The sequence below is a fragment of the Choloepus didactylus genome, chromosome 6 (assembly GCF_015220235.1).
Source record: "Choloepus didactylus isolate mChoDid1 chromosome 6, mChoDid1.pri, whole genome shotgun sequence".
Classification (NCBI taxonomy): domain Eukaryota; kingdom Metazoa; phylum Chordata; class Mammalia; order Pilosa; family Megalonychidae; genus Choloepus; species Choloepus didactylus.
In genome coordinates this window covers 24722505-24733870 of record NC_051312.1, presented here as the reverse complement: position 1 = coordinate 24733870, position 11366 = coordinate 24722505, and the positions used below count along the sequence as shown (strand labels likewise).

At 37.7% G+C, this 11366-nt stretch overlaps 1 protein-coding gene across 4 annotated transcripts in view; it reads right to left on the bottom strand.

Annotated features, from left to right (window-relative positions):
• Window positions 1-686: 686 nt before the first annotated feature.
• The window catches only part of LOC119536039 (glycine N-acyltransferase-like), a 28478-nt gene continuing 17798 nt past the window's right edge, over window positions 687-11366 (bottom strand). For all 4 annotated transcript variants that reach the window (XM_037838497.1, XM_037838496.1, XM_037838499.1 and 1 more), the window contains 3 exons: window positions 6094-6220; window positions 3293-3464; window positions 687-2841 (listed from right to left, as the gene is read on the bottom strand). In XM_037838497.1, the coding sequence (XP_037694425.1) occupies window positions 2439-2841; window positions 3293-3464; window positions 6094-6220 (702 nt within the window). In that variant the 3' untranslated portion in view covers window positions 687-2438. The remainder of the gene's footprint in view (window positions 2842-3292; window positions 3465-6093; window positions 6221-11366) is intronic.

Below are 11366 nucleotides of genomic sequence, written 5' to 3'. Positions count from 1 at the left end.
AGGCCACATCTGATCAACAAAAGAGGTTCTCTGGGGGAGACTCTTAGGCACACTTATATGTCGACTTAGCCTCTCCTTTGCAGAAACAAGCTCCATAAAAGGAAGCCCCAAAATCAAGTGCTCAGTCTGTTCCTACTGTTTCATTCATATCTAAATATTTTCTAATCTGCCTTGTAATTTCTTCTCTAAGCCATTGGTTGTTTACTATAGACTGATTAATTTCCACATCTTTGTAAAATTTCCTGATTTCTTCCTGTTATTAATTTCTAGCTTCATTCCACTGTAGTCAGATAAGTTACTTTTTATTAGTTCAATATTTTAAAATTCATTGAGACTTCTGTTGTGCCCTGATATATGATCCATGCTGGAGAATGAACTTTGTGCACTCGAGAAGAATGTGTATTCTGTTGTTGGGTGATTTGCAATATGTGTATATCTGTGAGATGTAGTGGGCTTATAGTGTTGTTCATGTCTTTTATTTCCTTATTAATCTTCTGTATAGAAGTTCTATAAAGGATTGAAAGTGGTATATCTATAGTTCTCCAACTATTATTGTAGAACCATTTCTTCTTTCAATTCTGTCAATGTTTGCTTCATATATTTTTGCACTCTGTAGTTAGGTACATATGTATTTATATTGTTAAATATTCTTGTTGAATTGACCCTTTTATCAATATATGATGTCCTTTTTGTCTCATGTAACAGTTTTTGATCCAGTCTATTTGTCTGTTATTAATATAGACATCACAGCTCTCTTTTGTTCACTAGTTGCATGAAATACTTTTTCCATCCTTTCACTTTCAACATGCTTGTATCTATGGATCTAAAATTGGTCTCTTACATGTGATTTTTAAAATATGGTTTTATTGTAATTATAAGAATTACTAAGTATTTAATAATATTTCATTCATATATAATAATAATAATAATTACTAAGTATTTAATAATAAGTGAAGTCCTTAAAAGAGAAATCAAATTTCTACATACGACTTAAAACATTTTAAGGTGTTTAATTACATTTATTAATCGGAACAAATTAATAAGGAGAATTGTTAAAAACTGAAATTTTTAAACAACTTATAAGTAGAATGATAGAATTCACAAGCTGAAAGCATTGGTGTAATGCATTGTTTTTCACCATTTTTCTAAGCTGTGGACTAGAGCAAAAGTCATAACCCTGCACCATGCACTGAAGAATAAAGTCCTCCAAGAATCCTTAATGACAACATGCAAATGTAGGATTGATAACCTCAGGATTTATGATGTAGTAATATCAAAAGCAAGAATGCTCCTTTTCCCTACTTTTCAGGCTGAACGGGACCAGAAAGGAACAAATTTTTAATCTGGGTGGTCATCTTCCTTCTTGGGCTCTCTTTGCTGCCCATGCCACTGTGGAGAGCTGTTTATCCAGTAGTGTTGGGATGGGAAACTTGCAGCCAACCTGTCCCAACCAAGATGAATTTCCCTGCTGATGGATTCCACCAATAACCACACCCTCCCGTGAGATGATTGTCCAAACTGCATGAAGTTTTGACATTCTGAAGAGTGTGCTGAGGTCAGGAAGAACAGGAGTTAATCATGCTGTACTCACCTTCCCCATAACCCCTGTTTCTTCTCAATAAATACCCACCTTCCTGGGTCTGGTGCCCCCATTTTCCCCTCTCCATACAATCACCCCATGGCCTCCCCTTTTTGGACCACTTAGCTTAAAGTTGTGGAGTAAAACACAACATAACTTTATCTATGGGGGATTGGGTTTAGAAGCTCAGGCTTTACAAACAATAATAGATCCTTTTCCATGGAATGGAAGTGGGGAAAGGAAATGGTAATATTAACCTGCTGTATCATGTAAATATTTATATATATATATGTGTGTGTGTGTGTGTGTGTTTATATTAATACCTCATGCACATTTGTGTTGAACATATTTAAGGTACCTATAAAACAGCAATCAAAGAGGAAAGGATAGTCTCTAAAGACCTGCTGAGGAGAGTTCACCCTCTGATCACTAAAAATGTGGCCAAAGTCAGAGAAAAGAACAAGCCATAGTGCTCAGAAAATATTATTGTCTCCTGGCAACGTTGGCAAGTTTCTACTAACCCATGCACTAGGTTTTCCAGGAGAAGCAATGTGGAGCAACATGTAACTGATGAAAGAAAGTCACAGAAATTTGGAAGTTTTGGGAGATAAACAATGTGGGGCCACTGCAGTGTTGGCTGTCCTGCTTCATAATGAGGAACCTAAGGGAAGTCCATGAGCGATTTGAGGGCAGGGATAGTTGTGGTCCTGCTCATCATTCATCACTGCTTCCCCAGAGCCCAAATAGGGCCCACTCCTTTACCAATGATTACGGTTTATTCCTTCTCTGGGTCCACCCATAAGCTGCTGCAACCACACCCCCAGGCCCACCCAACACTGTCTTGATATCAGGACCAACTTCACAGAGGCACACAGTTCCACTGGTTCCAGTCACAGGGCATGGGGACATGCTGCAGAGTGTGACTCAGTTTTTGCATAATTTTGTTGCTCTTGTCTACATGAGAATAGATGGGGAAGCCAGTTTTGACCATAACCTGGGTCTGGGTATGGGCGACATGGGAGATGAGGCCCTGTGCCCGGTACTCGGGCAAGGTGCCTGCCATCCGCATTTCTCCAGTCTGGTCCATCAGGTTCCAGGTCACAGGGGTCCCCTCGGGGCCCAGCAGGCAGAAGGAGGGGAAGTTCCGGATACAGCGCTCGATGAATCTCTGGCTCCTCTCATTCCCACCAAAAGACCAAAACTTATTCACCAAGGCAGCATGAGTGACATCCAGGGATGAGAGTTTAAACATCTCATGGTTGCTATGGAGGGGCCAAGAGAAAAGCACAATCCATGAATATGAAGCCTTATATTTGTTCTTACCTCTGTAGTCCTGAGAGAGAGAGTAGGCAGAGGAAACAGCAAATGCAAAGTTCTTAAGTACGGATGAGCTTGTGATGAGAGAGGAGCAGAAAGAACGCCAGTGTTGTAGGAGGAGTGAAAAGGAAAGAGAAGCTACATCGGAGAGTTAAACAGAGGCCTGATTTAGGGCCTTGAGGTATTTGGATCTTACTCAGTATGAGAAGGGAAATCACAAAGTTTCTTAAACTGGGGAGGAACATAGCATAAGTTACATTGTTAAAAAAGATTATTCTGGCCACTTTGCAGAAAATGGGTTGTAGGGCGACTAGAGTGAAAGTAGGAAGAGAAATTGGGAGGCTATTTCATTAGGAAGAGATATAAGTAGTGCAGAGTGGTTTTTATCAAACTCACATGTCTTTGTGTTTGCTGCTGTTGGGTGATAAATTCTTTTCATCCAGAAGGGAAGGAACCAGTTTCTTTACTGTCTCAGGTGCCATAAAGAGAAAGCATTGTTTGTGCTTGACTTGGAAGGATTTACTGGCTGCAAGATTTTGTATCACCTCGTTCAGGGAGGGTTGTGAACCTAGATGGGATTATAAGGAGAGACATCATTATTTAAGTATATCCTAGGTAGACACTCTCTAGTTTAGTAAGAAGTGTCTGGGATTTCGAGTTGGAAAACCTTAGTTCCAGACTTGCTGCTGGTGCTGTGTGGCCATAGTCACATAGCTGGGATTTGTGCAAATTCACCTGTAGCATATAAGTGAAAACATGCCCACAGGTTGATTCAGCAATGCTCACACTGTTAGTAGCAATAGCAACACCAGGACCAAGTTGTCCAGACCACATACCAAGCAGTTTTGATCATCAAGATTATGAGTTATAAAAGATAGCCTGGCTTATTTTGCCAGGCACAAAAAGAGAGATATTGTATGTTACCACTAATGTGAATTCTGTGAAAAATGTACAATGTTTTATACTGTAGAATGTAGGGGACCTAGAGATACCAATTAGTGGAGGGGGAATGATAATCTAATAAGAACAGATAAACTATGGAGGGTAATCTCAATGTTATGGGAATGCTCAGGAATGATTATGGTTTGTAAACTTTCTTGGATATAGTAAGATCATGTTGGAAGCAATAGAGATATTTTAGGTTTTTTTTTTCTCTTATTCCTTTGTTTTCTTAGGGGTTGTTAATTTTCTTGGGGTATGGTAGGAACATGTTGGAAGCAATGTAGTTATTTTAGATTATTTGTTTTTCTTACTCCTCTGTTTGGACATGGTTTATTAATTTTCTTGGGGTATGGTAGGAACATATTGGAAGCAAAGTAGTTATTTTAGGTTATTTGTTTTCCTTAATCCATTGCTTTGTTTGAAATGTTGTGAGGTTTTTTTGGTTGTTGTTTGCCTGTTTGTTTTTAATTTTTTGATAAACAAAGTTAAAAAATTGAAAAAAAATCAGTAGAAAAATGGGAGTAAAAACTAAATGACAAATAGGGTGGGATGGGGGATGGTTTGGGTATTCTCTTTTCACTTTTATTTTTTATTCTTATTCTGATTCTTTCTGATGTAAGGAAAATGTTCAGAAATAGATTGTGGTGATGAACGCATAACTATATGATCATACTGTGAACAGTTGATTGTATACCATGGATGACTGTATGGTTTGTGAATATATTTCAATAAAACTGAATTAAAAAAAAAATTATTGAGGGCCCCAAATAAAAAAAAAAAAAAGATAGCCAACATTTATGAGCACAAGTATGATCCAAGAATAGCACATGGTGATGGGGATTGAATCATGCCCTTCACAAAAGTCATGTTCAAGTCTTAACCTCCAGTCCTGTGGGTGTGAACCTATTTGTAAATAGGATCTTTGACTATGTTATCACTTAGTATATAACTAAACCGAATGAGGGGGGTGCTTAATACCATATGGCTGAAGTCCTTAAAAGGGAAGGAAATTGGACGTGGAAGTGGAAAGCCTCAGGGAGAGACCAATGAAACAGATTGCCATGTGATGGAGGAACAGACTGATTACCAACAAACCACAACTAGCAAGCTAATTTTCAGAAAGAAGGCGTGGCCTGCCGACACCTTGATTTTGGACTTCTAACCTCCAAATTGTGAGCCAATAAATTCCCGTTGTTTAAACAAAAGAGTTTCGTGGTGTTTTTCATAGCAGTGCTGACAAACGAAGACACCTGGGTTAATCCTCTCCCGCAATGAATCTAACCTTGGCCATTGGTTTGTTTTTACCAATGAGACAAGAGAAAAATTGATGCAAGGAGAGGTTTAAACGTGCTTGCGCATTGGTGCTTGTCCTCTCTTTCTACTTCACTGCCATATGAATAAGCCTAGGCTAGCCTGCTGGTAGCATGTGGCCCTATTGCCCTCCACTGTCAGCCAGAACAGTCATTCAGACACATGAGTGAGGCCATGCTGCAGCAACCAGCCCTCATAGTCCACCCACCAGCTGACTGCAGCTACAAGAGTAAAGCTGGGAAAAACCTTCAAAAGAACTGTCTTGCAAAGCCCAGCCCTACTTGCTGATTCACAGACTTTTGAGCTAGTAGACGATTATTGTTTTAACTTTTGGGGTGGTTTGCTATGCAGCAAACGCTAACTGAGACATTCAGATATTGTGATAAGCTGTTTCTATTCAAGTTTTCATTTAATCTTTTCAGTGCCCCTGTGTTTTAGATATTACTACTATTCTCATTTTTATGTATGAAGAACATGAGTCTCAGAGAAGAAAAGTCACTTGGCCAAGGTCATGCAGCAAGTGACAGGTAAAACAAAGTTCCCATAAGAGTTAATCTGACACCAAAGGACATGCACAGAACCACAGCAATTGTCCCTGGTGATCTGAAAGGTGCTTTATGCATAATAAGCTGTCACTCTTATCCCAGAATTGGAAAGCCAAAGGGAAGCTCTGCTCCCATACCGAATCATCTTAAGGGATCCTGGATGTGTCTGCAAAATATATCATAAGTTATTGACTACCAAGTAATTTTATGAGTTCCCTCTATGAAACCCATTCTTTTCAGGCTTTGAGTTTTTTTTCCTTTACAGATATAGTTGCAGCCGAATCAAAAGACGGACAGAAAATGGACAGAATGCTGAGGGCCTGGAGCTTGGAGGAGGGGAGTATAGATAATATAGTGACTTGCTCAGAACAGATTTAACGCATATCCCACTCCTCTTACTTTGGATCTGCAAATGTTGTTTCCAATTGATGACTTCTGTTGATCCAAGGAGTTTCTGACAGCTCTCGGTGTCCTTGGAGTAGATATGGTAAGTATTGGTGTAGTGATCAAGATTGTCTGTCATATCCTATTTGCATTAAGAAAAGGGAAATAAAATTCCTTGTGTTTCATGATTGCAAGGCTTATTTTTAGACTCTTCTACTGTGATACTTTTAAGTACTAAAATAATGGTATTTTTATTGGTGTATAAAATTATTTCTGAATCATTTGAATCAGATATTCAATCACAAGATAAAGATAAGAGAGTCAAGTATTCCATTTATGTTGGAAAATTGCAGAACAATACTATTCTCTAACCATGTGTTGCATTAAAATTTCAAGTCAAATGAAAAACCATTTAGAAATCGTTTGACTATACTTACACAACTCCTCACAGGAGGAAGATAAAAGCAATTTACAAGGGAAAATTCTGCTCCCATAATAAATTTTTTTTAAATTAAATTTTATTGAGATTATTCACATACCATGCAATCATCAAAACTATACAATCAATTTTCACGGTACCATTGTATAGTTGTGCATTCATCACCACAATTAATTCTTTTTGTCAATTTTAGAACATTTTCATTAATCCAGAAAAGAAATAAAAATAAAAAAGAAAACTCGAATCCTCCCATACCCCTAATACTCCCTCCCTTATTGACCCATAGTATTGGTATAGTACATTTGTTACTGTTGATGAAAGAATATAAAAATATTACTAACTGTAGTACGTAGTTTGCAATAGGTACATTTCCCCCCATATACCCTTCTATTATTAACTTCTAGTTATAATGTCATACACTTGTTCTAGTTCATTAAAGAAATTTCCGATATTTGTACAGTTAATCACGGACATTGTCCACCACAAGATTCACTGTGTTATACATTCCAAAGTTTTAACCTCCAACTTTCCTTCTGGTGATGTGCATGACTCTAAATTTCTCCTTTCCACCACATTCACATGCCATTCAGCAGTGTTAACTATTCTCACTATAATTTCCTACCATCACCTCTGTCCATTTTCAAACACTAAAGTTCAACCTAGTTAAACATTCTGCACGTATTAAGCAACTGCTCCCCATTCTTTAGCCTCATTCTATATCCTGGTAACCTATATTTCATGTCTAAAAGTTTACATATTATAATTACTTCATATCAGTAAGATCATACAATATTTGCTTTTTTGTGTCTGACTTATTTCATTCAACATAATGTCCTCAAGTTTCATCCATCAACCAGTTTTTTTAAAGACAATTTTCTTCATGCACCATACATTCCATCCTAAGTAAACAATCACTGTTTCCCTGTATAATCACATAGTTATGCACTAACCAGCGCCACCACCACTATCTATATAAGGGCATTGTCATTTATCCACAAAGGAAGAAGAAGAGTCAAAAAAAAGTAGGAAGACAAAAGAAAAGGAAAAAAAAAAAGAAAAAAAATGACAACTAAAAAGCAATGAAAGAAAAGATAAAATTAAAATAAAGTGCAATAAAAAAGTCAGACAACATCACCAATGCCAAGGATCCCATACCCCTCCTTTATATCCCCCTCTTATAGGCATTTAGCTTTGGTATAACTATAGTTTGCATTGATTATATTTTTCCCCAATACCACCCCATTTTTAACACCTTGCAAGGTTGACATTCATGTTTTCTCCCTCATGTAAAAACATATTTGTACATTTTATCACAATTGTTGAACACTCTAGGTTTCACTGAGTTATACCTTCCCAGTTTTTATCTTCCCTCTTTCCTTCTGGTGTCCCACATGCTCCTAACCTTCCTCTTTCAACCATACTCATGGTCATCTTTGTTCAGTTTACTTACATTATTGTGCCACTATCACCCAAAATTGTGCTCCAAACCTCTCATTCTTTTCTTTTCCTATCTGTCTGTAGTGGTCCCTTTAGTATTTACTGTAGAGCAGGTATCTTGTCACAAACTCTCTCATTGTCTATTTGTCAGAGATTATTTTAAACACTCCCTCATATTTGAAGGACAGTTTTGCCAGATAAAAAATTCTTGCTTGGTGGTGATTCTCTTTCAGTATCTTAAATATATCACACTACTGCCTTCTTGCCTCCATGGTTTTACCGAGAAACCCATACATAGTCTTATCAAGTTTTCCTTCTATGTGATGGATCACTTTTCAAGATTCTCTTTGTCTTTGATGTTTGATAATCTGATTGTTAAGTGTCTTGGCATAGATCTATTCAGATCTATCCTGTTTGGGTTATGCTGCACTTCTTGGATCTGTAATTTTATGTCTTTCATAAGAGATGGAAATTTTCAGTGATTATTTCCTTTATTGTTGCTTCTGCCCCTTTTCCCTTCTCTTCTCCTTCTGGGACACCCATGAGATGTACATTCATGCACTTCCTGTTGTCATTCAATTCCCTGAGATGTTGCTCATACTTTTCATTTTTTTCCCATCTGTTCTTTTGTGTATAGGATTTCAGGTGTCTTGTTCTCCATCTCCTGAATGTTTTCATCTGCTTGTTGAGATCTGCTGTTGTATGTCCATTGTGTTTTTCATCGCTCATGTTGTGCCTTTCATTTCCATAGGTTCTGCCAGTTGTTTTTCAGACTTTCAGGTTCTTCCTTATGTTCGCCCAATGTTTTCTTTATATCCTCATCTCTTTTGCCATATCTTCTCTCAACTTGTCGAATTGATTGTTGAATTGATTTACCATATTTATTTGAAGATCTTTAATTAGTTGTTTCAATTCCTGTGTTTCAGGTGAAGTGTAAGTTTGTTCCTTGACTGGGCCATATCTTCATTATTCCTACTGTGATTCATAGTTTTCTGTTGTCTAGGCATCTGGTTTCCTTGATTACCCCAATCAGATTTTCCCAGAACAAAATGGGCTCAGGTTTCAGGAGGGGCCTGTATTCAGTATCAGGTTTCCCTGAGGGTGTGTCCTAGAAGATTGACAGACTTTCCTGTGAGGCCTCTAGCTGCTGTGCTTTTCCTAACCCACCCAGCAGATAGCTCCTGTCAGCCTGTCACTCCCCACTGGTGTAAAGAGGTGCAGTCCCTTTAATTCACAGTGGACCCAGTCATGGCCAGAAACCGAGGATGTCAGAAGCCAAGCTTAAGTTGTTTCTGGTATGTTTGTTTGTTATCCCCCAGGCCCTGGAGTCTGAACTCTCTGAGGAAGGGCTGCACCTTGAGCTGGGCCCCTCCCCCTTACTCTTAGAAAAGATACACCCCCTAGGGAATTATCGTCTACATTTGAATTACTTCTTTGTCTCTCTGACTCTGTTAACTCTACCCCTGCCTGAATCAGCCTGCTGAAAACTGAAAATGCCTGAGGCTTTCTCCACTGAGCCACTCTGATTGAGAAAGTAAAAAAGGAGTACAGAGAAAGCCCCTTTACAAAGCCAGTCCCAGGCCCCCCAGTTTCGCCTATTGGCCAGAGATGGTACCCAGTCCTCTGTGCTCCTTTTCTTGGGACACAGCCATTTTACAGTATTCTACACTCAGCTGTCTCCAAAAGTCTCTATATTTTTTTCCGTCAGCACCACCTCCTTTCCACTGGGAATGACCTCAAGGTACTTTGCTGCTTGCTAGGGGTTTGTCTGTGTTTGTAGCTTGTATTCAGCAGTCCACATTTGTTAATAAAAATCCCAGTTGGAGCATGGTTGATCTATAATCACTTGCTCCTAGCAGGGACTGCTTCTTTCTCTCACAGCAGCAAAGTTTTGCAGCTTAGCCTGCCATGGGGGGAAGGGGCACCAGTTCTGCAGTTTTTACTTACAACTTTTATGCTGCGATCTCAGCCATTCCACCCATTCCAGCCTGTTGTTCAATGTGTGGACAGTCACAGATGTCCCTCAACAGTTGTTCCTGGCTATTTACTAGTTGCTCTAGAGGACTAACTAAATTCCACACCTCTGTATGTCACAATCTTGCCCCACCTTTCAGGAAAAATTTTACTAGATTTCAAATAATTGCAGAACACACTGACTACGAACATAATGGGATTAAAGTTTATGTAAATAGCTGGATAAAATTCTCTATCTACACATAATGAAACCAAAGAGAAGGAAGATCCCAATTAAAAAGGCTTTCTTTAAAAAATACCGTACTTAAATTGTATTTCCAGAAATACGAACACATCACTTATTCAGAAAGCTCCCCTCAGATTATTAATTAACAGATTATTTGGAGGAAAGAGGCAGAGGAAAATATTATTACCCCAATTAGTACAGAATCAGAAAACTTATTTTAAAAGTTAGAGGATGTTGCACAAAAATATACTTGTCAGTAATAACACTGATCACATTTAAAATAAAAAGCACATAATTTTATAATATTTTCAGCTTTTAGTATTAATAAAAATTTCTTTATTTTAAATATTGTTTAATTCAGTGTGTTTAAATATTCATTTGTATTGGTATGATATTTGCATTTTTATAAATTTATATTTTACTGGGTGTTTTAAAGTGATAATATGAATTTTGTCTTTGAAAAGTATTATGAATTTAGTTTGAATAATTGTTTTAAGTCTTCATCCAAAATGTATACAGAAGTTCTAACATTATGATTTTGCCCATATGGTCGCTCTCATTCACCAAGTTGATTCACACTTTCACATCTTTGGCCTTGCTATATTGTCTGGTTAGAATGTCCTCTCTTCCTTATTGGCCTGACAAAAATATATTTATCTACAAAATTGGTTCAGATGGAAGCTCCACCAGTAAGTTCCTTTCACCATGTCCCATAATCTCCACCACATCTAGAATGAATACGTGTATGTGTACATGTATTTATTTTTATGAGAGCAGTTTTAGGTTTACAGAAAAATCATACAAATAGTACAGAATTCATCCATGTGTCTGCATGCATCAAAAACTGCATTTCTTTTTACAGTAAAGTAGTATTCCATTATGTGTATATACAACATTTTTTTATCCATTCATCTGCTGATAGACACTTAGGTTGCTTCCAGGTTCTGGCAATTCTGGAAAATGCCACTATGAGCATCAGTGTGCAAATTTCAGTTCAAGACCCTGCTTTCAATTCTTTCAGGTATATGCCTAGAAGTGGGATGACTAAGTCATAGGATAATTCTATCCTTAACTTTCTGAGGAACTGTTAAATTGTTTTCCATAAGGGCAGCACCATTTTACATTTCTGCCAACAATTTATGAAGGTTCTTATTTCTCTAAATCCTCTCCAAATACATGACATTCTCTTAATTCCAGTAATGTTGAACAACT